Raw genomic sequence first — 27549 nt, forward strand, 5'->3', positions numbered from 1 at the left:
GGGACATTTGGTGCCATGTCAGAGCTGCACAGTCAATCATCAGTTTGGCTCTTTAGTTTGAAGAGTTCAAAGCAGCAGCAGAGAATCTAAAGTGTGTCACACAGCACCAAGTTTCCTTTGGTCACATATGAAATGTGAGTCCGAGCTTCAGCTACACAACAACACACACAGCAGCTGATTGTAACATGAGCTCATCTGAAAGGCACCAAGAAGAATCCAGAGATTTGAAAGTTGCTGCTTTGGATTGTTAGTTTGATGTGAATCAGAATCCAGTGTTTGATGGAAATCTCCTCCTGCTGCACTTCAACACATTAAAGAGAGAGAGATGAAAGAAAAGCTGATGATGAGAGCAGAGAGAGGAAGGTGTACTTACCGTGCAGGAGGATCACAAACACCACAAACATCTTCATGTTCCTGTCAAACTCAGAGACTCTTTAAAAGCCCTTCAGGACATCAGCTCACAGCAGCTTCACTTTCCTCTGCTGATCATCTACTGACACTCTCACACTGCTTCACTGTCACAGCTCAGAGTTCAGCTTCACACTTTGTTAAAGCACATCTGTGGAATGAAGTCCGGCCGGCCACAGATCACTTCTGAGGAAAGAGGAGGACGTCGGCTTTCCTCCTAGTTTCACGCCCGAGCGCTCCGGTTGGAGGCGGCTGCTGCGGCCTCACCCTGACACGCACAAAGCTCCGCCTTCAGTCCTGACGCTGAAACATCCACTGTAGCTACAATGATGCAGATGTGACCCTCAGCAGCTGGATTTCCTCTCCATAGATGTGTTTCCATGCAGATCATGGACATAAAGCAGCTCCAGGATGAAGAGTGTGAAAGAACTTCTTCCACTACAGTATTCATTACAGCACTGTGGCACTCCACAAACCCTCACACTGTCTCAATCCCTGTTTCCAGTTTGACTGAGAGAAGGCCTGAAGCTCAGCCAATCACAGGACAGGAAGTGATCAGCTGACACAGTGATTTGAAGCTGTCAGGGTGAGGCTGCTTCATGCAGGTGTGAAACTATGAGGAAGCTGAACGCCTCCTCTTTCCTCAGAAGTGATCTGTGGCAGTCTGCCATCATGTTTGGCTTCACTCACTTTATTGCAACAGACACTATATATATACTGTGCAGAGTGACGAGCGAGTTGGAGGAGCAGGGGTTTTTTGCCAGCAGCTTTTTTGCCTGTTTTTTGCTTACGATGTATCAAAACAACAGAATAAGTTGCTGAGAGTTAAAAAATAAAGCCTCGATTGAGCACATTAAGACTGTGTGTTGGGTCCGTTCTTCACACACATATATATGTTTAAATAATTCCCTTCTATCTTTTACTCGGTTCCTCTACTAGAGCTCTGGGAGCTTGAGGGTCCTGCGCAGTATCTTAGCTGTTCCTGTGCTCCTCTGGACAGAGATCTCCAATGTTGTTCCAGGGATCTTCTGGAGCCTAGCTTGGGAGTCACTGCACCTAGTGCTCCAATTATCACTAGGACCGCTGCTACCTAATTTTTATCTTTTTCTTTTTTTTTGGTTTGTTTTTTGCGCCTGTCGCTTTTGGTTCTTTAGCCATCAGAATTACTGTCTGAAGGCCAGAAAGATGCCCAATGGATTGACATTGCCAAGTGGATCATTACGGTTTTGCCATATTGGCTTATTTGATTGATCTTTGTTTTTGTTATTGTTATTTTAGTTTCATTTATTAGAGACGCTACCTTCACCCTCCACATCTTCATCTCCATCATCATCTATATCTGGAAGTCCCGCAGGATCTCAGCTCAGTCATTCTTGACCCTCCCATTTTGACCTCGGGACTTTCAGGCCATAATTGACATAAATGTTTCTGTGTACTATGCTGGTCATTTGATTATGGCGTTACATGTATCCCCTGCCTGCTAGCATCTTGCACCAGCTGTAGTGTCTTAATAAAGTCTATTTATTGATAGATAGTCACAAGCGTGTCTTAGATATTTTGGTTTTGGAACTAATTTTACCCCATTAAAGAGCACATTTATTCCACATTTTGTAAACTTCCAAGCACTTTGGGTTTTCATTAACTGATAATTATGAAAAATCCTTGTTGGCATAACCATTTAACCATACTGATTGTGGCCGCTGGCCATTTCATATTTTATGTTTCTTTTTTTTTTTTTTTTTTTTTTTTGAATAATTGCAAAATTGTCGCAATTGTCATTTTCTAACCAAACTTCTGGCTGATGGTCTTTTAGCCCATTGCAGTCTTTTTCAGATCTATGATACTGCCCTTAAAGTCCTCGACGTTTGGGAACCACTGGTGTAGAGGTCAAAGGAGCTTGCAAAGAAAAGCGTCTGGACTTCTTTAAGTTGCTTGAAGACGTTTCACCTCTCATCCCAGAAGCTTCTTCAGTTCTAAGGTCAAATGGTGGAGAGTCCCAGATATAAACCTAGTGGGAGAAACCCCCCACAGAGGGACAAAAGGACCCCCTGATGATCCTCTAATCGCCTGAGCCAAGGTGGGAAACTGGGCGTGGGCCCCAATCAGCCAGAGTTTCGGGTGAGTTCATTGTGAAACCTGGCCCCACCTTATCATGTGAATTCCTGAGATCAGATGGCCCAGGATGTGAGTGGGCGTTAAGGCGTCTGGGAAGGGATCTCAAAACTGGATTATAGATGGCAGACAGTTGGTGTCGTAAACCCCCGCCTCTGTTCAAAGATGGTTGCTCACAGTGGACATAGATGGCTTCTTTCACTCCTCTTTCAAACCATCTGTCCTCTCTGTCCAAAATGTGAACATTGGCATCCTTGAAAGAGTGTCCTTTATCCTTAAGATGCAGATGGACTGCTGAGTCTTGTCCTGTGGAGGTGGCTCTTCTGTGTTGTGCCATGCGCTTGTGAAGTGGCTGTTTGGTCTCTCCAATGTACAGGTCTGAGCATTCCTCACTGCACTGTACAGCATACACCACATTGTTAAGTCTGTGTTTTGGCGTTTTGTCTTTCGGGTGAACCAGTTTTTGTCTGAGCGTGTTGCTGGGTCTGAAGTATACCGGGATGTCGTGCTTGGAGAAAACTCTCCTGAGTTTTTCTGATACACCGGCTACATAGGGGATGACAATGTTGTTGCGTCTGTCCTTCTTATCCTCCCTCGCTGGTGTCTGGTCTTCTTTTCTGTGCCTCTTTGCTGACTTTAAGAACACCCATTTAGGATAGCCGCACGTTTTGAGTGCTTCCTTTACATGTGTGTGTTCCTTCTTTTTTCCTTCAGGCTTAGAGGGAACATGTTCTGCCCGGTGGTGTAGGGTCCTGATTACTCCAAGTTTGTGTTCCAGAGGGTGATGGGAGTCAAAGAGGGGGTACTGGTCCGTGTGTGTGGGCTTCCGGTAAACTTCGATGTTGAGGTTGCCGTTCTCTTCCATGTGCACAGCGCAGTCCAGGAAAGGCAAACAGTTGTCCTTTGTGTCTTCCCTGGTGAACTAGGTTTATATCTGGGACTCTCCACCATTTGACCTTAGAACTGAAGAAGCTTCTGGGATGAGAGGTGAAACATCTTCAAGTAACTTAAAGAAGTCCAGACGCTTTTCTTTGCAAGCTCCTTTGACTACGATGACCTGGATGACTGAGAACCTTCACAGACCCACTGGTGTAGAGGATGGACATCAGCCAGGATAAGCAGCAGAGCTCTCAGTAGAAATTACTGGGAGTCATGATTCGCTTAACCACCTACTGAATCCACATAAACCCCTGACTGTGCACATTTTCCTGTTTAGAGGCAAAGTCTCCCTCTACAATGTAGCAACAGAAAATATAGTCTTTTATGTTCCTTCTTTTTCTCTGCTCATGTTCTAATTAACTCAATCAAGCTGAGTACACTTATTAGAATAATTAAAATAAAGTTTGCATTTCCATCTGTTAATATTATTTATTATCACATTAATGTGGGACAAGGCTCAGGTTGCTTTGCATAACTGCTTGTAGCAAGAAAGTAAAAGGAGCTACTTTTACTTTCTTACTGTCGGTGTTCCTGGGTCATTGACCCAGTGTTCTCAGTTTTGGACTTTGTCACTGTTTAGTTTTCACGTTTTTCTCTTTTAGTATGTAATCCTCAGTGTGTGTGCATTATTTTCTGTTCCACTTCCTGTGTGTGATAAGTCAGATTCAGTTCAGCTGTGTTCTTACCTGTTTTTAATCATAATCATTATCCATTATTATCCACTGAGTATTTAAGAACTCACTTTTCCTCAGTTGCTTGACTTGTCATCATCAATCCCAGGTGTGTGTTTTTAGTTCCGCCAGCCCTTCAGTCAATCAGTTCATCTCATGTTGTATCCATTCTGCCTTTATAATAAATATAAAAAATATGGCTGTGGACGATGTTTATTAATAATAATAAACATCGTCCACATCCTTCACCAACCGTGAGCCCTGCCCTCTCTTCTCTCGCTCCACACAGCGACCGCCTGACACTTATTTTGAGTACATTTCAGAACCTCTATTTCTTTTACTTTTACTTGAGTAAAGAAGTTGAATCAGTACTTTTAGTAGAGTATTTTTTAAAAACTAGCATCTGTACTTCTACTTAAGTAAAGAATGTCTGTTTATGCCACCTCTTCTTGCTGGTGTCAAAGGGTATAATGGCAAGGTGAGTTTCTACCAGAGGCATTTTAAAACAGAAACTCAAAAATGAGACGTGTCGTAGCTGTGATTTTTCTGTAAAAAACCCTTAAAGGTTATCTCCATGTTATGAAGGGCTACACAGAAATGAAACTGAATACCAGTGTGCATGTTTCATTAATCCATCCATTTTTTGTTTCTGTTCCATCCAAACCCTGGTTCAGGTTGTGGGTCAGCCTCTGAGCAGAGAAGCCCAGACTTCCCTATCCCCATCTCCTCCATCTTATCAGTGGAGCACACTTCATTAATGAGCTGGAACGCAGAAATGTTCCCAGGCTAGCTGAAAGACTTAATCCCTCCAACATGCCCTGGGTCTTCCCTGGGCCTCAGCCCGGTGGGACACAAAAATCTCACAAAAGAGGTGTCAAGGAGGCCCTTTGTCAGATGCCCAAACTACCTCAAATGGCTTATTTGAATGCAGAGGAGTAGCAGCTCAATCTGAGCCCATCTTGGATGACTGAACTTCTCACGCTATCTGTAAGGAAGAGCCAGCCACCTTTTGTAGAAAGCATATTTCTGCTGCTTGTATCGTGATGTAGTGAACTTCTAAATTGACAGTTTTGCTTTTATATTCAGCTTTCTCTTTACCAGAACAGACAATTGCATCATCTGGATCATTGCAGCCACGGTCCAAATCCATCTGCCCATAATCCTCCAACCGTCACTTGTTAAAAAGACCCTTTGATACTTACAGTCCTCCACTTGGTGAATATCTCCACCAGTGGAAACATAAATGTTAAACTATTAAAACGATACTCTTAAAGTAAAAGTAAAGACAAAAAGGATTGGTGCCATTTATTTATTCCAGTCACTTAATTAAGTCATTTAATCCATAAGAAGCAAAGAACACAAAAAACCAAACCGCTTATTTTGCCTGTTGGTCATTTTTGCTGGCAATTTTGAATAAAAGTCTTTAACCTAGCTCATCTGACTGTATTCATGTTTGACAGTCACAATCAGTATGAATGTAGGAGTGCAATGTAGTCTGTGCAGTCCAGCATATCACAATTACTAAATGGGGGAGGACCCTGTGGAGGACCCAGCAGCAGAGAAGCAGTTTAGAGTGAGAATTTGATCAAGGCGACAAGAGGCAGACCAACCGAGCGGTGGTGTATCAATCTCACAATTGGCAAACAGGTGAGAAGACACACCTCCAGCCATTCAGCAGAAAGGTAAGCCATGCTCTCTATCTCTCTCTCTCTCTCACACACACACACACACACACACACACACACACACACACAGGGAAAGGGAGGGAGGGACAGAGAGGCTGGGCACCAAAACAAACCAACTACAACACATATCAGGAAATGATGCAGTATTTTGCAGCGAACGTTAAGTGACAAAGAGACTTGTGGAAGATCCAGATCCAAGCCAAGTACAAGAAATACTACTCAGTACGGTGAGTGTGGAGTTCTTTAAACTATATTTATTAATGCAAAAATGTTAAACTGTTAGATGTGGACGTTTAATAATGTGCTTCACTTTTCATTCGTCAACAGGAAAAATTATATTTTTCTGACTTCTGCTTTTAAATTTAGTGTCATGGTCTCCGTGCCTGCCCGGTCGGCCCCACAAGGCTACATTTGCTGTTTCTGTTCTCTGCCTGGGCGGAGCTCACTGTGGGCTCCCGCCCTTGGCCCACACACACACCTGACAACTATCACCTGTCATCACCGGGAGCACTATTTGAGGCTGGAACACAGATCCTCTCGTCGCTGGATGATTGTACTATTGACGTTAGTGTTCTCACAGCTCCTGTGGACTTGTGCTTCATAATTCGTGATTTGTGATTAGTTGGTGACTTTCCTTCTCTTCTGCCTCAGATCTTCCCCCCCCGGACCTGCGACCTGCCGTGTGAACGTGTGTGAGTGTGAGCAAAGAAGACGTGAGCGAGTGTGAGAGAGCTACCTTGTGATTCCCTGGAGTTTTGGATTCCTTCACTGTACATATATTGCACTGGCACTGTAAATAAACTACACCTTGGAGACACCTAACCGCTCTGCGTTTGAGTCCCTGTAACCAGATCGTGACAGAATCATCCAGCCACGGAAATGGATTCAGCAGACCCAGCGGTCTCGACTCCCACCCTCGCCACTTTGGCCGCGATGCTGGCACGCCACGAGCAGATGTTTGTTCACCTTCGAGCAGAGCTCGCGAACCTCACACAGGCCGTGGCCCGGCTAACACCGCTACCGGCCGCTCCACTGGTCGCCGCTCCTCCGTCGGAGGCGCCAGTTCCAGCAGTAAGTGTCGCGCCACCTGCTCCCTCACCTGTTCACGTTGACAGATTTCTCCCTACTCCAAGGGCTTTCACGGGAGAGATTGATAAATGTGCTGGTTTCCTCACTCAATGTGCCCTTCAGTTTCGCCAGCAACCGCAAGCCTTCTCTACTGATGGTGTGAAAATTGCTTATATCGTCCAGTTACTCCAGGACCGTGCTCTAACCTGGGCTCAAGCTGCGCTTCAGGCGGAGCCGGACATCACCTTTTCTGACTTTCTTACTAAGTTTAAAGGTGTGTTTGACAGGAAAGCCACAACTGCCACCGCCGGCCAGCGCTTGCCTGCGCTTAAACAAGGTAAACGCAGCATGGCTGATTTTTCTATTGACTTTTCTACCTTGGCTGAACAGGCGAAATGGGGGGAAGAGGCCCTTAAAAGTGCATTGCTCACTAATATTAATGAGGAAATAAGGAATGAACTGATGCTCCGTGAACTGCCCTCCTCCCTAGATGCGCTTTTGGCTTTGTGTATGCGGGTGGACGATCAGGTGCGCGCACATCGGGGCGCGCGCGCGCGTTCGGGGCATGCCCCGCTGGATTTTTGTGGGACCTCTACTGCTGCCCATGGGTCGTGTGACGCCGACACCGGGGATGGGGAAGAACCCATGCAGCTTGGGCACTCACGGCTGTCGCCCGCGGAGCGCCAGCGCCGCCTTGCCTCCGGTGAGTGCGTTTATTGCAGCCGTAAAGGCCACTCTGTCTCCTCCTGCCCAACGCTGGCAAAAGGGCGCGCTCACCAGTGATCGTGAGGGTGCTGGTGGGCGATCTGTCGAGTGAAAGCCCTCTCCCCAGACTTCTTTTGCCGGCTACACTGCGTGTTCGGACTGTTTCTCATTCTCTCTCCGTTCTCATTGACTCTGGGGCTGAGCAGAACTTTATTGACACCTCACTCGCCGCCAAACTGAACATCGCCTTGGAGCCTCTGTCACGCCCTCTCCGCGTGCACGCACTATCGGGTCAGCACCTGCCTGACATCACTCATGTTTCTGAATTCCTTTCATTATCTCTCTTGGGCAATCACACAGAAAGGATTTGTTTTTTTTTTTCGTTTAAGGCTCCTCTCACTCCGCTGGTTCTGGGTCACCCCTGGCTTGTTCTCCACAACCCGCATATCGACTGGGAGAAGGGTGCCGTACTGGGTTGGAGTGTGGCCTGCCACATGAACTGCCTCCGGGCTGCGGCTTCCCCCGTTCCGCTCCCGCCCACGGCCTCGCCGTCGGACGCCCCGGACCTCTCGATGGTTCCGCGGGTTTATCATGATCTGCGGGATGTTTTTTGTAAGGATCGTGCGCGGTCCCTTCCCCCGCACCGCCCGTACGATTGTGCCGTCGATCTTCTTCCTGGAGCTCCGCTGCCGTCTAGCCGCCTGTACAGCCTCTCCCGGCTGGAGAGGGATGCTATGGAGCGCTACATCACGGAGTCGCTGGCAGCGGGGTTGATTCGCCCCTCTTCCCCTGTCGCGGCTGGGGTTTTTTTCGTGGATAAGAAGGATGGTTCGCTGCGGCCGTGTATTGACTTCCGGGGCCTTAACCAGATCACTGTTAAAAACAAGTACCCTTTGCCGTTGCTTTCCTCAGCCTTTGAACTGCTTCAGGGCATGACCATCTTTACCAAGCTGGATCTACGCAACGCTTACCACCTGGTGCGCATCAGAGAGGGGCATGAGTGGAAGACCGCGTTCAATACGCATCGGGGCCACTTTGAGTATCTCGTGATGCCGTTTGGGCTGACTAACGGCCCCGCAGTGTTTCAGACGATGGTTAATGATGTCCTTCGTGATTTTGTTAACCGTTGTGTGTTTGTGTACTTAGATGACATCCTGATCTTTTCTAAGACACTCGAGGAGCACAAGGTCCATGTCCGGCAGGTCCTGCTACGCCTTCTGGGGAACCGGCTCTTTGTGAAGGGGGAGAAGTGCGACTTCCACGTGACTTCAGTGAGTTTTCTGGGCCACATTATCGAGAAGGGGGACTTGCGGACTGATCCGGAGAAAGTGCTGGCTGTGGTGGAATGGCCTACTCCTCCTGATCGCCGCCAAGTGCAACATTTTTTGGGATTCGCCAACTTTTACAGACGGTTCATTCGCGATTTCAGCAGGATCGCTCTCCCTCTTACTAAACTCACCTCACCCAAAGTTCCCTTCCAGTGGGATTCTGCCGCTCAGCGAGCCTTCGCCCTGCTCAAGGACAGGTTCACCACTGCTCCCATACTCCGGCAACCGGACCTTACACGGCAGTTCATTGTGGAGGTGGACGCGTCGGACTCCGGGGTTGGGGCAGTTCTGTCTCAACAGACGGACGGTAAGCTGCACCCGTGTGCCTTTTATTCTCGCCGTCTCTCTTCAGCAGAGAGTAACTATGACATTGGGGACCGGGAGCTTCTGGCCGTCAAGCTGGCCCTGGAGGAGTGGAGACATTGGTTGGAGGGAGCAGCACAACCATTCATCGTCTGGACGGATCACAAGAATCTGGAGTACCTGCGCTCGGCTAGACGTCTCAATTCCCGGCAAGCCAGGTGGGCACTGTTTTTCGCTCGTTTTGACTTCACTATCACCTACAGGCCAGGAACACGGAACGTAAAGCCAGACGCCCTGTCCAGGCAATTCTCCATCACTGGGGAGGACTCGGACCCCGAGCCTGTCCTCCCGGCCGCCTGCGTAATTGGAGCCATCTCCTGGGAGATCGAGAGGCTCATCCAAGAGGCGCAGGAGACCGAACCGGATCCTGGCACTGGCCTACCTGGTCGCCTCTTCGTTCCTTCAGCCGTTCGCTCTCAGGTTCTCCAGTGGGCTCACACCGCCCGCTTTTCATGCCATCCTGGGGTCCTCCGCACCTGCTCGTTCCTCCGACGCTACTTCTGGTGGCCCACTATGGCTAGGGACACCAAGGAGTACATAGCAGCCTGTTCGACCTGCGCCCGGAATAAGCTTTCGAACCGCCCTCCACCGGGTCTTCTGCAGCCTCTCCCTACACCAGCTCGACCGTGGTCCCATGTTTCTTTGGACTTTGTCACGGGCCTGCCGCCCTCTGCTGGTAACACTGCCATACTTACCGTTATCGATCGTTTCTCCAAAGCTGCACACTTCGTCGCCCTCCCGAAGCTCCCCTCTGCCTTGGAGACGGCCCGGCTCCTCACCTCCCATGTGTTCCGTCTTCACGGGATCCCCGAGGACATCGTCTCGGATAGAGGGCCACAATTCACGTCCCGTGTTTGGAGGGAGTTCTGCTCCGCACTGGGGGCCAAGGTCAGTCTGTCTTCCGGTTTCCATCCACAGAGTAACGGGCAATTGGAGCGGGCCAACCAGGAGCTGGAAGCTGCCCTCCACTGTGTCGCTTCGCACAACCAATCGACCTGGAGTGAACAGCTTCCATGGATCGAATACGCCCACAACAGCCACACATCCTCCGCCACGGGCAAGTCTCCTTTCGAAGCATCCCTGGGCTATCAACCGCCTTTGCTCCCGGCCATCGAAGGTGAGCACTCCGTTCCTTCAGTACAGGCTCACCTCCGTGGGTGCCGTCGTGCCTGGCGGGCGACTCGGGCTGCCCTACTCCGTACTAAGGAGCGGAACAAGACCCTCGCTGACCGTCGCCGGACACCGGCCCCCGAGTACACCATCGGTCAACAGGTATGGCTGGCTACCCGTTTTGTGCCGCTACGGACTGAGTCGAAGAAGCTGTCCCCTCAGTTTATTGGCCCTTTTCCTGTTGAAGCCATTGTGAACCCTGTGTCTGTCCGCCTCAAGCTGCCGCGCAACATGCGCATTCACAATGACTTCCATGTGTCTCAGGTCAAGCCGGTGCTCTCCAGCCCGTTGTGCCCTCCCTCCAGGGCCCCGCAACCCCCCCGGCTCGTGGATGGTCAGCTGGTCTACAATATCACCCGCATCATGGACTCCCGGCGCCGGGGTCGGGGTTTTCAGTACCTGGTTGACTGGGAGGGCTACGGGATAGAGGAACGCTCCTGGGTGCCTCGAGCTGCTGTCCTGGATAGGGCCATGCTCCGGGACTTCCACCGCAGGCATCCAGGTAAGCCTGGTGGGTCGCCGGGAGGCTCCCGTTGAGGGGGGGGTACTGTCATGGTCTCCGTGCCTGCCCAGTCGGCCCCACAAGGCTACATTTGCTGTTTCTGTTCTCTCCCTCTCTGCCTGGGCGGAGCTCACTGTGGGCTCCCGCCCTTGGCCCACACACACACCTGACAACTATCACCTGTCATCACCGGGAGCACTATTTGAGGCTGGAACACAGATCCTCTCGTCGCTGGATGATTGTACTATTGACGTTAGTGTTCTCACAGCTCCTGTGGACTTGTGCTTCATAATTCGTGATTTGTGATTAGTTGGTGACTTTCCTTCTCTTCTGCCTCAGATCTCCCCCCCCCCCCCGGACCTGTGACCTCCCTGCCGTGTGAACGTGTGTGAGTGTGAGCAAAGAAGACGTGAGCGAGTGTGAGAGAGCTACCTTGTGATTCCCCGGAGTTTTGGATTCCTTCACTGTACATATATTGCACTGGCACTGTAAATAAACTACACCTTGGAGACACCTAACCGCTCTGCGTTTGAGTCCCTGTAACCAGATCGTGACATTTAGTTTCACTGATAGACAACAAATGTTCAAGTCATTCAATTGAATACAGTTCACTTCATATAGAAACATTTCAGAAAAAAGGAAGAGAGCAGAGAGAGGCAGGACAAAAGCTATACTTTGGGAGAGAGAGCCAGAGTTTAGTAATTACTATTATTAAATGCAACAGTGTTGTATGAAATCAAGAATGATGTGTGAATGAAAAAGAAATGCTCAGTGCATCATGGGAAGCTCCTACCAGCCAGGAGAAGGATTTTAAATTAAGTTCTTTAAAATGTGATTTTAGATTTAACAGGGTGTGGCGACACGGCAGTGTGGTTTTTACCACTGGTGACTCACAACAAGAAGGTCATGAGTTTGACTCCACCATCTGGCCGTGTGTTGGGTGAACTGGTGATTCTAAATTTGTCATGATCCTGGGTCCTTTTGACCCAGCATTTTGTGTTTCTCTTCGATTTTGGTTCTGTTCTTCCTTTGTTAGTGTTTACTCTGTCCTGCCCGCGTGTTCCTGTTTTATTGTGAAGGTCTGCGTCTTATGTGAGTGTTTTCAGTGTTGCCTCCCTAGTCTCGCTATGTTAATCACTCCCAGCTGTGTTTCCCACCTGTGTGTAATCTCCCTGTGTTCTCTGAGTGTATTTAAGTTGTATTTTCTGTCTTAGTAATTGCTGGTTCGTCTGTGTTGTTTCCCCTCGGTCTCCCTGCGTCTCCTCGCATGTATTTCTCCGGACCTCCCTGCATCCTCATTCTGGTTTGTCTTATTAGTTTACCCAGTTTAGGTTTCCGGTTTCATGTTTTGTCGCCACCGCTGTTTGTACTCACACCCCTGTAAATAAACATTCATCTGCACCAGAGCTGCCGCATTTTGGGTCCTATTTCATATTCCACACGGCTTGCCCCGGCAAACCGTGACAGTACGAACCAGCCACCATGGACCCAGCGGCAGTGAATCCGTCCGAGGAGCTCCAGGACGACATCGCGTACAATGTGAAGATTCTCCTCGGGCTATGGCTGGAGAACCCTCCAGAGGAGCTTCGTCGTGCCGTGGAAAGTCGGCTACAACGGCTCTTTTCTGGCCTGCCATGGCTTCTGCAGTCACTTCCTCCGACCATGCAGACTTTTTTCCGGCTCACACCGCACCTTCTCTCAGCCACTCCTACCTCGCTGCCCGACTCGCCGGATGTGGTCTTGCCCGGCCCGTCGGTGCCATCTGCCGGGAAGAAACGCCGATCGCGCCGCGGGCGCGCCACCCCACAGCCGGACGTTCGGACTTCTAATTCGCTGGCTGTGGTGAGTGAGGACTCTGTGTCTTTTCCAGACGTTGTGACTGTTCATTCGGGGGCTGTGTTTTGTGTGGCGGATGTCAACGCGAGCTGCTTATCGCCTGTGCAGCTACCAGCAGCCCAGTTAGCCGCCCCGCAGACACACTCTGTTCAGCCAGCTCAGTTAGCTCCCTCGCAGCCACCCTCGGTTCGGTTAGCTCCCTCGCAGCCACCCTCGGTTCGGTTAGCTCCCTCGCAGCCACCCTCGGTTCGGTTAGCTCCCTCGCAGCCACCCTCGGTTCAGTTAGCTCCCTCGCAGCCACCCTCAGTTCAGTTGGCTCCCCCGCAGCCACCCTCAGTTCGGTTAGCTCCCCCGCAGCTACTCCCAGCTCGGTCAGCTCCCCCGCAGTCCTTCGCAGCTCGGTCAGCTCCCCCGCAGTCCTTCGCAGCTCGGTCAGCTCCCCCGCAGTCCTTCGCAGCTCGGTCAGCTCCCCCGCAGTCCTTCGCAGCTCAGTTTCCAGTGCCACCCTCAGTTCAGTGTCCAGAGCCTCCCTCAGTTCAGTGTCCAGAGCCGCCTGTAGCGCAGGCCCCAGTAGCTCCAGAGCCGCCTGTAGCGCAGGCCCCAGTAGCTCCAGTGCCGCCTGTAGCGCAGGCCCCAGTAGCTCCAGTGCCGCCTGTAGCGCAGGCCCCAGTAGCTCCAGTGCCGCCTGTAGCGCAGGCCCCAGTAGCTCCAGTGCCGCCTGTAGCGCAGGCCCCAGTAGCTCCAGTGCCCCCGCTACCCGTAGCTCTGGCTCCAGTATCATCGGCTTCACTCATTCACTCCGTGCAGGGAGACAGTTTCATTTCACCTCAAGGTGCTTCTCATGGTTCAGCCGCCATTGGCACAGGTTGCCGCTCCAGGGCTTCCCCAGAGGCTAGGTCTCAGTCCCCGGCTGATTCTGGACCCCTGAAGTATATGCAGCCACCTGGGAACTGCACCGTGTCAGCGTTGCCTGGGCAGAGCCAGTGCTCAGTGCATCGCCAGTTGCCTTCGTGTTTGCCAGAGGACTCCATGACTGCTGGCTTAGTGGTGACTTCTGCTGGAGGGTCCGAGGGACCGCTCCGGCCTTTGTCTCTAGTCTCCGCTGGAGGGTCCGAGGGACCGCTCCGGCCTTCGTCTCCTGTCTCCGCTGGAGGGTCCGAGGGACCGCTCCGGCCTTTATCTCGTGTCTCCGCTGGAGGGTCCGAGGGACCGCTCCGGCCTTTATCTCGTGTCTCCGCTGGAGGGTCCGAGGGATCGCTCCGGCCTTTGATGCATGCCACGTCTGCTGGAGGGCCCGAGGAGCCCGTCCGGCCTCATGCCACGTCAGCTGGAGGGTCCGAGGGACCGCTCCGGCCTTTGTCTCCTGTTTCAGCTGGAGGGCCCAAGGAGCCCGTCCAGCCTCCTGCTTCGTCAGCTGGAGGGCCCGAGGAGCCCGTCCAGCCATCGCCAGCTGCAGCCTCACCGCCAGCTGCAGCCTCACCGCCAGCTGCAGCCTCATCCACGCCTGGCCCGGTTTCATCCACGCCTGGCCCGGTTTCATCCACGCCTGATTCTGGTCGAGCATCATCCTCCTCACCTGCTGCAGCTTCATCATCCTCCTCGCCGGCTGCAGCTTCATCATCCTCCTCGCCGGCTGCAGATTCATCATCCTCAGAGCCGGCTGCAGATTCATCATCAGCCTCGTCTGGTCCAGCCTCAGAGCCTTCAGCCTCTGCTTCGCCTGGTCCGGCTTCTGCCTGTGCTTCGCCTGGTCCAGCTTCGTCCGAGTCTTCATCCTCGCCTGGTCCAGTTACGTCCGAGTCTTCATCCTCGCCTGGTCCGGCTTCATCCGAGTCTTCATCCTCGCCTGGTCCGGCTTCTGCCTGTGCTTCGCCTGGTCCGGCTTCTGCCTGTGCTTCGCCTGGTCCGGCTTCGTCCGAGTCTTCATCCTCGCCTGGCCCGGCTTCGTCCGAGTCTTCATCCTCGCCTGGCCCAGCTTCTGCCTGTGCTTCGCCTGGTCCAGCTTCTGCCTGTGCCTCGCCTGGTCCAGTTTCATCCTCGCCTGGTCTGGCTTCAGCTTCAGCTCCAGCCTCGCCTGGTTCAGTTTCGTCCTCGCCTGGCTCGGCTTCGGCTTCGTCCTCGCCTGCTGTGGCTTCATCATCTCCGCCTGCTGCGGCCCCGACTTCCGTGCCCTCAGCCTCGCCTGGCCCGGCCTCGTTTGGGTCTGGAGCTAAGCGGCCGTTTTCTAGACCGCTGGCTAGGCTACTGGCCGGCCACCATCGCCTGAGTGGCCGCCGTTGCCTTCCGCACGGCCGGCCCCCGGACCGCCATCGCCTGAGTGGCCGCCGTTGCCTTCCGCACGGCCGGCCCCCGGACCGCCATCGCCTGAGTGGCCGCCGTTGCCTTCCGCACGGCCGGCCCCCGGACCGCCATCGCCTGAGTGGCCGCCGTTGCCTTCCGCACGGCCGGCCCCCTGGACTGTTTGGGTTCCTGTGCTGTCGGCCCCCTGGCCGGCCCCCTGGTCTTTTCTGTTTTGGACTCGGTTTTCCTGTGCTTTGGTGTGCTTTTCTTTTGGTTTTGGACTTGTGTTTTGTTTTTCTTTTTGTCTTCTGGCCTTCTGGTGCTCCTGTTTTGTTTTGCCTCGAGCCCTCCGTCCTGGACCCCCTCCGCCCGCCCTGGTCGGGTTGTTTTCTGTTTTTTTTGTTTTGTTTTTGGGCTGTCGGGAGCCAGCCCTTGAGGGGGGGGTTCTGTCATGATCCTGGGTCCTTTTGACCCAGCATTTTGTGTTTCTCTTCGATTTTGGTTCTGTTCTTCCTTTGTTAGTGTTTACTCTGTCCTGCCCGCGTGTTCCTGTTTTATTGTGAAGGTCTGCGTCTTATGTGAGTGTTTTCAGTGTTGCCTCCCTAGTCTCGCTATGTTAATCACTCCCAGCTGTGTTTCCCACCTGTGTGTAATCTCCCTGTGTTCTCTGAGTGTATTTAAGTTGTATTTTCTGTCTTAGTAATTGCTGGTTCGTCTGTGTTGTTTCCCCTCGGTCTCCCTGCGTCTCCTCGCATGTATTTCTCCGGACCTCCCTGCATCCTCATTCTGGTTTGTCTTATTAGTTTACCCAGTTTAGGTTTCCGGTTTCATGTTTTGTCGCCACCGCTGTTTGTACTCACACCCCTGTAAATAAACATTCATCTGCACCAGAGCTGCCGCATTTTGGGTCCCATTTCATATTCCACACGGCTTGCCCCGGCAAACCGTGACAAAATTGGCCGTAGGTGTAAATGTTTTTCTGCCTCTCTGTGTGAGCTCTGTGACAGACTAGCAGCCTGTCCAGGGCCTAACTGACCTCTTGCCCTATACTAGGATATGCTGCAGCCCAACTCTAACCCTGAATTGGATGAGTAGAGTAGTAGAGTGGATAGATGGGTGCACATGTAATCTGATGTGACTGATACTTGGATTTTACAAACAAGCAATTCTCACAGATGGCAGCACCACCTCGGCCGGGACTGTTCGACTTCCATGGAGTCCCCATGATCAACATTTTCACTGATGACTGGGACAACATACAGAACTTCAAAGCGAGACCAGATGATATTCTTATTGCTACGTACCCTAAAGCAGGTAATGATGTGTAAGAGCTCTGCAGTATTTTTTCACGAACAAAAATAGATTGACATATCTTGCTAACCAGTATCTATTGATATGTTTGTTTGTTTTATCTCAGGAACTACATGGGTCTCTTACATCTTAGATCTTCTGTATTTTAGCGATATGGGTCCATACCGTCAGACATCCATCCCTATTCATGAAAGAGTTCCCTTCCTGGAGTTCTGTGTACCTCCCATACCTTCAGGTTAAATCCTATTTTATGCTATCATATTACACCAAAACAAAAAGCTCAAAGTCAATTTCATTTTGGCTATATACTTAAACAAAAATATTAAAGGGAAGCCATTTTACCTGTTACGGCCCTAGCAGGGCCTCTCTCCTCCTGAAGGTGCCTGTGTGGGCGTGTCACACTACCTCTTCTGCCTGAGGTGCCACCTTTCCCTTTTACACAGCTGACTGACGTCAATAATTAAGGAGATTTAAGCCCAGGGAAAGGTGAGCTCTGGGCCAGAGTGCCATTTTGTGTGGGCCCAGCTAGTGAGCTGAGTGTCTTGTGGTGTTTCCAGCTAGTGAGCTGTGTATTGTGGTTTCCAGCTAGTGAGCTGCGCTTTCCTTTTGACTTTTTGCCTTACTGACCGACGCCTGAGTTTTGTTTGTTTCTTTTATGGTGATAACGGCTTGTCCGTCTCTTTTAGTTGAATTACTTCAATTACCAATTCCCAGAAACTGTTGTGAAACAGGTTCAACCTGTTTGATCTATTATTGGATGTTTCTGTTTCACATGCTTAAGAAGCAGCTGCTAAAATACCCCTTTATTCAGTGGCTTTCTAAGAGCCAGCAGTTTGTCAGTGTGTAAACATGTCAGGTTATTTAAAACATCTACATTTTTCAGGCCATTAGTATTATTGACATGTGGTCTAAAAGAATCTTTTAATCAGTTGCAAACAAACCCTTTCTTATCATTCAGGCACAGACTTGGCAGAACAACTTCCCACCACTCCTCGTCTCATTAAAACCCACCTTCCTGTCCAGTTTGTACCAAAGTCTTTCTGGGAGCAGGGCTGCAGGGTAAAAGTCATGAACTTATGCATATACATTAATGAAACCCACAGATTATAATTTAGTGTTGTGTCTTTCTGTAGATAATCTATGTGGCCCGTAATGCAAAGGACAATGCGGTGTCCTATTTTCACTTTGACCGGATGAACAGCCTTCAGCCAGAACCAGGAGACTGGAGCACCTTTCTACAGGGATTCATGGAGGGAAACAGTGAGTCCAGTGTAGTTTCAGGTTCCAGGAAAAACAATGTCATCTCATTTTGCATGTAAAAATTCCTCTGTGCATTGTTTTGTGGCTACAGGGGCTTTTGGATCGTGGTATGACCATGTGAATGGCTGGTGGGAAAAGAAGCAGACTTATTCAAATCTCCTCTACATGTTCTATGAAGATTTGATTGAGGTACTGTGGCTTGTGCTAATGTCTTTGCCATTGTCAGCTGAGCTCTTTAAAACTGTCTTGATTGTGACTGTAACAAACAAAGATCCACAGGAACATCTCATTTTTATCAGCCTATACATGGCTAAAGCTATAACGGTTAACTAAAAGATTTTCCTTCTTGGATGCAGGAAAAAAGAGAGCAGCTTTCCAGGGCCTGTCTCTGCAGATGATGAAGGAAATAGTGTCACACACAACATTTCTGTAAAGCCATGGCCAAAGGTTTTGCTGCTATTCAACAAAGAAAACAACATTTGCCTTAAATTACAATTAATTCCGACTAGGTGCCCAGATATACCCAGTTTTAAATGGGTATTTTACTTTTCTTTTTTTTAAAAAAAGCAGTGTGCTGTGCAAGTGATAAAGATGTCTTTGAGTATGTTTATACTATACTCTATAATCAGGTTGTTTGCATGGAACAAAAGAACAAGTATCAGTAAATGCCCAAAATATCAAAATTATAGCTTTTCTTTGAGTGGAGACTGAACATGTGCATGGAAACATGGTAAGCGTCAAACTTATAAAAGCTGTAGAAAAGAAAAATCTGTTTGACCGATCACTACATCAGTCTTTGTCGTGTGTTGTTCTAAGTAGGTTTCTAGACCTAAATGCAGACTTGTGACACAATTACAGTGCGAAAAGCAAACCTTTATTATCAGGACCATGACCATATTTCTCAAGTAACTTTTTTGAAAAATGCAAGTAAGCTTATTTTCCCCAAGACACTAATGCTGTCGAATACTAGTTTACACAGGGCAGATATCATATACATATACAGATGTCATATGCTGTAAATAGGAATGGGCAGTGGTAAGAGTTTAGTGATTTAATTCCATTATGGACATCGCATATCGATTTGATTCGTTATCGACTCTCACTGGCTCCCCTTTAAGAGTCACCACCATTTCTAAGCAGCACAACAAAGAGATCACATTCATGCAAATTAAATACCTGCTGAGTAATCAAATGTTTGAACATGGTTGAGGTATCTCACCTCTTTGTTGTGATCTTTGGGGTCATTGGTGCCCATATCACACAGAACTCTTTTCTTTAAATGAATGCAGCACCTTACTTATTTCCTCCCAGCACAAAGACATTTGTTATACTACACGTTACTCCTTTTACTCTGTAAAGGCTCCACACACCAACACACTCCCCTATACTAATGAGGACACATGGGATCTTTCTCTTAGTGTTTAGGTATGAACACAAATGAAAGGACAAAATAGGATAAAAATACTTAAAAGTGCAATAAATGTGTTATAAAAATAAAAGCAATGGTCAAAGCCACGCTGTTGATTGTGCCACTATTTTTGATTGTAGTGAGAGAACTGATTAACGGGATTAATAGCCAGGCAGACTAACAATTCCAAGTAATCGGACTACTGAGAGCTCTACATTCCCATCTATAATTATAAATCAGTTACTGTACCAGTTACCTGTACCAGATTTTATTTCAGTTGTACCTTGAGCACCAATGAAATTTAATTTCATTGGTATTGGGAGAAGTTGGACATTTTTAAATATCTCCAAAAGGCCTAACAACACCAGATCAATCTAGACAGATAAGAGAGGATAAATTTGATTTTGGGTTGAAATGTTCCTTTAAAGGTGATAATTATTTTCAATATTTATGTGAACAGGACTCGGGACGAGAAATAGAGCGACTGTGTTCCTTCCTTGGTTTGTCTCCTTCTGCTGAGGAGAAGGAAAGAGTCCGAGTCAGTGTGACGTTTGATAATATGAAACAGAACAACATGACCAACTACAGCACAATTCCTCTGTTGAACCAGACCGTGTCTCCGTTCATGAGAAAAGGTAAAGTCAATGCTCAGCATCACTTTTTTCCAGTACCAATATTTTCTCCATATATAATCAGGTTGATTGGTTACTCTGAACATTTTGTCTCCAGGGAAAGTTGGTGACTGGAAGAACCACTTCACTGTGTTGCAGAATGAACAGTTTGATGAGGACTACAAGCACAAAATGAAGAATCCTGCTCTCAAGTTTCGTTTTAAAATTTAGATGCCCAGAGTGACTCGATGGAGCTGTGAAGTGAAGAAATCGTTAACATAACATTTCAAGATTCATCTGCACCTCTTACGTAAAATTACAAAGGAACAAAACTTAGAGTAATGTACTGTCAAAATTATGCGTCTGCTAAGACTGACTTTGAATCTTTGACTTTACGACTTGTTTTTTGATTGATGTTGGTAATATGTCTTTAATGTTATGCCAGTCAATAACTCTATTTAATCTATTGTGCAACAAAATAATATAAACATAGACTATTCACCTTTTTTTCTCATCTTTAGCAGTGAAGTTGAATGGATTGACTTAACCTGGCCGTCTCCCTACTTTAGTTTTTCAATTGAGAGGTACAGTTTCGGATGATTTTAAAAAGAGCTGTGCTTAAAGTTTTATAAACATGTTTGTTGTCTCATTCTGAGGGACTATTGGTTCTAAAAGAAAGTGTGGAGCATTATTAAAATCACTACACATGATTCCACCACCACAAACCTGAGTAGTCCCAGTGAACACACTGGCTACCACCAGGAAACCATACAGATGACATCAGACCAGGGTTAAGATCACTAACATAATATCTAAACCGGACACTAAGAAAAAAAAACATGAAAAAGTAGTAACAGTTAAACAGTAGCAGATAATAATCAGCATATGACAAACACATGAATCCCCACAGTTCACAGCTGCAGGTTAGGATTCCTGAGGAAGATCTCTAAAGAAAACATCCAGACCCCCAAGGTATCAGTTCAACTCAGCTGCAGTGACTCATCTAGGTGACAGTACAATTACTGCGTATCATCAGACATGGTAAAGGTCCGCCACACCTGGTGCACAGCCTTTTGTTACCTGAGCACCTCCCACTAATACACCCACTGTTCTCAGTACTACTGATACTCCTGGGGACATGGGAAGTCCCAGACACTACATATTAATAATAAAACATTTCGTATTTAATAATAATACCCACTGTTAGTCCCACGGTGGTGGTGATCATGATAGTCAATACACACTGACAACAGTGATGTGCGTTAACTTCCTCACAAGGGAGCACGCTATCAATGCTTTACTACTCAAATGGCCGGGGTTGCACCACCTATCATTCACATATTGTATAAAGCATCACCTTTATTTTTCCCACAGGCATCCATGTCAGCACTCATCATGATAAAAACCAGCAGCTCCTCTGCAGCTATCTAACACAGGATGATGGGCTCTGACAGGATAGTTAATGAACATTTTTCTTTTTGCTTTGTGCACCATTTATTATTTTCATTTATTAAACAGTTCATATTTGCTCCCTTTCACATTTGTGCTTTGCCCAATAACATCATGGCAATCACTCCCCTCTGAGCTGCAAAGACTTAAAACAAATAACGGGAAATGAGATGTACAGAAGGTAAGGTTACAGGGAAATACTCAAAAACATTTGGTGTATTGTGTCTATATTGCTGGTAGGCCTACAGTGTATAGGTGATGCTGTTGCACTCTTTTATACACCAAACATATGTTGCTCGTTTGTGAAAACTCATTCTTTAGTCTTAAAACTAACGTTTGCTCTATTTCTATTTTGTTTGCAAAACAACATTTGTGATGAAGAGGGGTGGATCTGACTGAAACTGCTCACTCATTGCATAGAGATGTGTGACTGCAAACTTCTTAGCCAATGAACGAGGGGAAAATATGACAGATACTCCTGCTCCTGAAACGTAGTGTAAGCTTCTACAGACTGGAAGGTTTTGCAGTCACAGCTATCGATATCTGTTGGCCTTACGTTACAATGCAACTTCATCGCACTTCCATGTTGGCTTATTTTTTTCTAACCAGGAAGATATAAAAACTGAACATACACACAAGTTTTAATATGAATTTATTTCCCACCTCGGCCTTAATTTCTGCACAGCCAGTACGCCCCATCTTCCACTCGCCTACACAATTCTACAAAGTTCTAGATCGGGAGTCAAGTAAAAGTAAAGGCAATTTACTATTAGAAAACGGGGAAAAGCTCTGTTTTAGTACTTTACCCATTTTTAAACACACAGACACACAAGACAATCGAAAGAAACAAAGACAAATCCAAACAATCCATCATCCTGAGTCAAAGTGATCACAGGTCTGCTTTGTTGGAGATGAGCCGTCAAAGTGGAACATGTGCACTGTTCCTTTATTACTACCACTGAAGGCCACGCCCCTTTGGTCATGTGATCATGTGGTTTCTAGGAACGCTCCTCTTCCTCAGAGGATCCACCTGTGCTTCCTCTCCTCTCTCCTCCACCTGTTACAGTGAGGGAACGTCCTCCATGATGGAGGAGCTGCTGGAAAGTGCTGAGAGTTTCCTCCAGAGTGAGACCTCTGTCACAGTTCAGAGGATCTACGGCAGCAGAGACCTTCATGGACACTAAAAGTCTCAAACACACAACAACAACATCACACTGACTCCACTCTGACATCACTGATCAATAATCAAAGAACACACAGATCAAACTGATTGATCAGCCAATCAGAGGAGTCCTGATGTCCCCTGTTTGATCCTGGACCTGAACTGTAGAGAAGACACAAGACAGTCAGACACACACACGCGCACACATATACACACACAGAAATAATCAAACAAACCTTTGAGCTGTACTGTTTTATATCGTATCCGTCCGTTCTTTGAGACTTCACAGATGTATCTCCCACTGTCTCCATCTGTGGGCTGTTTCAGGGTCAGACTGAGGTCTCCAGTTTTCAGCAGGTTTTCATTCATCTTTGTTCGGTCTCTGTAAACCTTGTTCTGTTTTGTTGGACGGTCAGAGCCGTATTCTGATATACGTGGACCTTCTTGTTTGAACTGTCTCTCCACTCCACTTCAACATCTTCAGGCAGGTTTTTTGTGGTTTTGAAGGGCAGTTGGACAGACTCCGCCCCCTCCTCCACCTCCACCTGACAGACTGAGAGAACAACAAACACAACATGAGCTGTACAGAGTGTGATTGGTGTTCAGAGCAGCATCATGTGACTCTTGTTCTGCACTAAATTCAACCGCTCTTCCCGTGAGAAGTCACTTAAAGGATACCAACAGTATGTTACATGCAGCACACATCAGGGGAAGACTCTGGATAAAAGCTATGGCTCTGTACCAGATGCACTTAAAGCCCTACCCCTCCCTCCTCTCTCTCAGCAGACCACCACACCATCCTGCTGGCCCCTGCTTACACCCCAGTCATCAAGAGGATTAAAAAGGTCATCAACATCTAGCAGTGGACAGAGGAAAGTATCCTCACCCTACAAGGATGTTTCAGAGCCACTGACTGGGACAGCCTTCTCTCTCCCTCTGATGACATCGACGAACAAGTCAACAGTGACATCATACATCTCCTTCTGTGTTGACAACATTATCTCCTCAAAAACAGTCTCCATCTACCCCAACAACAAATCCTGGATCACCAAGGAACTCAAAGAAATCCTTAATAAAAAAAAGAGGATTTTCTTTACCAGCTCTGCACTGGACAAAAAGGAGATCAACAGGGAGGGCAAGAGGGCCATAAAAACTGCTAAACTGGAGTATAAAAACACAGTTGAAAAAAATTCACCACAGGTGATCGCCACTCAGCCTGGCAGGGCCTCAAAACCATGGCCTCTGTGAATACTGTTCACCACCCCCAAAACCATCCAGGTGGAGGGCAGCAACCGCTCCTCCCTCCCTGACGACCTCAACGCTTTCTACACCAGGTGTGAGACGGACAACATGGCCCAGCTTGAGGAGTCCAGATCCTCACTCAAAGCTGGCAGCTCTGCACTCACCTTCAGGACTGAGGGCGTGGTGAGAGCCCTCAGAAGGACCAGGGAGAGGAGCTCACCCGGCCCTGACAACATCAGCAGTCGAGTTCTGAGGCACTGTGCAGGGCAACTAGGAAGTGTGTTCCAGACTCCATTTCAACACTCAGTTGACAGTCACACCGTCCCCAGCTGTGGAAACACCCCACAGTCATCCCCATCCCCAAAAGAAACAACCCAAAGTCTCTGAATGATCTTCGTCCTGTGGCCCTCAGCTCCCTGGTGATGAAGACCATGGAGAAGATCATAAAACAGCACATCGTAAGAGCAACTGACCCCCTGATGGACCCACTCCAGCTTGCTTACCGTGCACGCAGAGGTGTCAATGATGCAAAAATCTTCCTCTTGAACTCCATCTACAAACATCTAGAACTCCCTGACTCCTCTGATTTCTCATCAGCGTTCAACACTCTGCAGCCTCAGATCCTGGCCACTAAACTTTCCTCACGATTTCACCTGGATGATCAGCTAATCCTGTGGATATTGGACTATTTGACGAACAGGACTCAGAAAGTTCGGGTGAACAATTCTCTTTCCGGTCTCAGTTCCACTTCCACTGTCTCCCCCCAGGGCTGTGTGCTCCCCGCCTGCTCTTCATCCTCTACACCAGTGGTTCCCAAACTTTTTTTGCTAGGCCCCCCTTTGTTTAACAAGAAAGATCTTGCGCCCCCCACATGCGCACAAACACGTCCTCCAACTATACACACTCATATTTTGTTTTCAAACTCCATTGCGGTTTATTTCACACCTCAAACATTCAGTAAACAATTAAGCAAATACAAGTAATCTGCAATAAATTACAGGTAGTAATAAAATAAACTACTAACTCTTTTACACTATGTCCACACCTACACGGTATTTTTGAAAACGCAGCTGTTTCTATGCGTTTGGACCTTTCGTCCACACGTAAATGGCGTATCGAATCACCGAAAACTGAAAAGATTTTTTAAAGCTTCTTTTTTGCGTTTACGTGTGGACGAGGAATACAGAGTTCGTCACGCAATGTCAAAGGTATGTGCCTTCTTCACGTCACGCTGTGCGCCACGGTATTGTTTACATGAGATGAATTGCAGAATGGCAGATAGAGACAAAATACTGTTACTGTTGTATAGGAATTTCTTTTATTTATGTATTAATCCCATTATTTTACCGTATAATACCTTGGTGCCACTGGATTTTAACATGTCTCATACTCATACAGTAAGACAAATGGTGGGGGTCTAGTAAGGAAGTTGGGGGAAGCAGACAGCTCCACATGAAGAGTCTTTTGTCTCTTCGAGGAGTCTGGGAGGTAGCAAGGGAGTGTGAAACAGCTGTGTACTGCCTTTTGTTCCTGGAGAAGGTATTTAACTGAGAGCCATGCTAGGCTCAGAGAGACTCTGCTAACCGTCTGCAAAGAGATCATGCAGGGGCTCCACAAGCTTGGTTTTTCTGTTCTTTGTGTTTTGATTAAAGAATGTTTGCTACCGCTCACCGCTCGTCTGCAGGCTTTATTTAAATGGAAAACTTCCACAACACTGTAAATCTGACCATCTTCAGGTTTTACAGGCTTACATATAGAGATTGACAGACCACGTGACTTTCGCGCATTGCATGCCGGGAACTCGTGGCAAAACAATCCAAGCATTTGCAGCACCGCAAAACGTTCATTCTTCGGTTCCAATAAATTCTTGCTTATTCTTTGCCCCCCAAAAAGGAATGTACAATACGAAGGAGAACAATGCCGGTCCGTACAAAAACAGACTTGATGAAAAGCCAAAGAAAAGATACGAGGAAAAAAATCAAACCAGTGAAAGGGTCAGACCCTTACGAGCACACAGAGGGACAAAATACGTTAGCGTGCCCAACTTTCACCACGCTCAGATTTATAATTATACGGTTCTTGGAGTGAGTGCATACACTCGTGAACTTTAGTAACTTCAGGTCACTGCAACAAACCCAGGTACAGTTTACCGACGGATGGGTGCAGGACCTTGAAACGCACCGTGTAGAACGAAAGACCATCGTACATATCATAAGTTTACCAGTCTCACAAATCGTCTTCATAAATACACATTCGTTAACCGTTTATTAATATAACCTTTGAGCTCAACGGTAATTAATTAGTAGTGGAAATAATTTCTGGTACACATCACAGAAATGTAGCAATGACAATAATATTGTATGTTGTAATCGCACTGGACAATTAGTGATACAAAACAACTGTTTTACCCTGTGAATAAAAGTATATGTTTTTGTCATTGTACCATAATAACAGAAGCGAAACGCAATATTGTGTCAGGACAATTCACTATTTATGCACAATAAATAAAGGAGCATAGCGCGACAATTTCTGTTCAGCGCCAGACTTGCTTGTAACCTATATCACCAGTTATGTTAAGAAAAATGACGTATTAACTACTACAAACCTCTGACCTTCGTGTAAATGCTTGGAGCAGACTAACATGTGAGCTGGAGTGTTCTGAGACGTTATATTTGGTCTTTGAATGGCTGCAATCCAGGCCACCCGTCGCCTCTTTGTTACTTCGGAAACATGGCTCGAACAATTTCTCTTCAACGACGTAATCCGATAACAACCGATCTCTTTACCCGTCGGCTTCCCGTGGCTGTCATGCGACCGGCTATTGCAGTTAATAACACAACAGCTTCTTGACATTTTTTGTGTTTCTTTTTATCGCTGTATAACTGATTTCAATTGAAAGCCTGCGTGCGCTAGTACCTCTTGCCACGAGTTCCCAGAATCCTTTGCAGTTTTACCCCTGAATGACGTCACATTTTCAATCTCTATAGACACGCATTTACTGCCCCTCCATTTAGAAAGGCAGAGGCGTCACGGTGTGATTATTTTACGTGTAGTTGGTTTTTTCCTGTGTAGTAATATTCAACATTAATATCAATACATTTTTCAATGTCTCTGCAAAATTGGTTCAAAAACATAAAGAACTGTGGGATGCTAATCATACAAGGTCTTAAGTAATCAGGCCCCATCTTATCTTAATGACCTTGTAGTACCATATCACCCTATTAGAGCACTTCGCTCTCGCTCTGCAGGCCTACTTGTTGTTCCTAGAGTATTTAAAAGTAGAATGGGAGGCAGAGCCTTCAGTTTTCAGGCCCCTCTTCTGTGGAACCAGCTTCCAGTTTGGATTCGGGAGACAGACACTATCTCTACTTTCAAGATTAGGCTTAAAACTTTCCTTTTTGCTAAAGCATATAGTTAGGGCTGGACCAGGTGACCCTGAATCCTCCCTTAGTTATGCTGCAATAGACGTAGGCTGCCGGGGGATTCCCATGATGCATTGAGTTTTTCCTTTCCAGTCACCTTTCTCACTCACTATGTGTTAACAGACCTCTCTGCATTGAATCATATCTGTTATTAACCTCTGTCTCTCTTCCACAGCATGTCTTTTATCCCGTCTTCCTTCTCTCACCCCAACCGGTCGCAGCAGATGGCCCCGCCCCTCCCTGAGCCTGGTTCTGCCGGAGGTTTCTTCCTGTTAAAAGGGAGTTTTTCCTTCCCACTGTCGCCAAAGTGCTTGCTCATAGGGGGTCATATGATTGTTGGGTTTTTCTCTGTACCTATGAAGCGCCTTGAGGCGACTTTTGTTGTGATTTGGCGCTATATAAATAAAATTGAACTGAACTTTTATTCCGTGATTTAAACTGGAGGAACAAATCATGGCAGGATCAGCCTGATGTTATTTGTATCCCGCTGTAACTTTACTGTATAAAGAGCTAACATCTCCAAAATGTCAGGAGTAGTTAGTCATTACAACAAGTGTTTGTGACCTAAAAATCAAGAATGTGGGATCTTTGTTCCGTTATTTGCGAGAGAAAAGCGT

The 27549-nt window shown here is 47.6% G+C and overlaps 1 protein-coding gene across 1 annotated transcript; it reads left to right on the forward strand.

Annotated features, from left to right (window-relative positions):
* The first annotated feature begins 5588 nt into the window (after positions 1-5588).
* On the forward strand, positions 5589-20205 carry LOC120741636 (cytosolic sulfotransferase 3-like). Its single transcript, XM_040044610.1, has 8 exons — positions 5589-5812; positions 16243-16381; positions 16485-16613; positions 17337-17437; positions 17512-17638; positions 17730-17827; positions 19507-19681; positions 19776-20205. Exons 2-8 carry the CDS (start codon positions 16243-16245, stop codon positions 19886-19888), a joined length of 882 nt encoding a protein of 293 aa, XP_039900544.1. The 5' UTR covers positions 5589-5812; the 3' UTR covers positions 19889-20205.
* The last annotated feature ends 7344 nt before the right edge of the window (positions 20206-27549 follow it).

Source organism: Simochromis diagramma, unplaced genomic scaffold, assembly GCF_900408965.1.
Source record: "Simochromis diagramma unplaced genomic scaffold, fSimDia1.1 OVJJ01000120.1, whole genome shotgun sequence".
NCBI lineage: Eukaryota > Metazoa > Chordata > Actinopteri > Cichliformes > Cichlidae > Simochromis > Simochromis diagramma.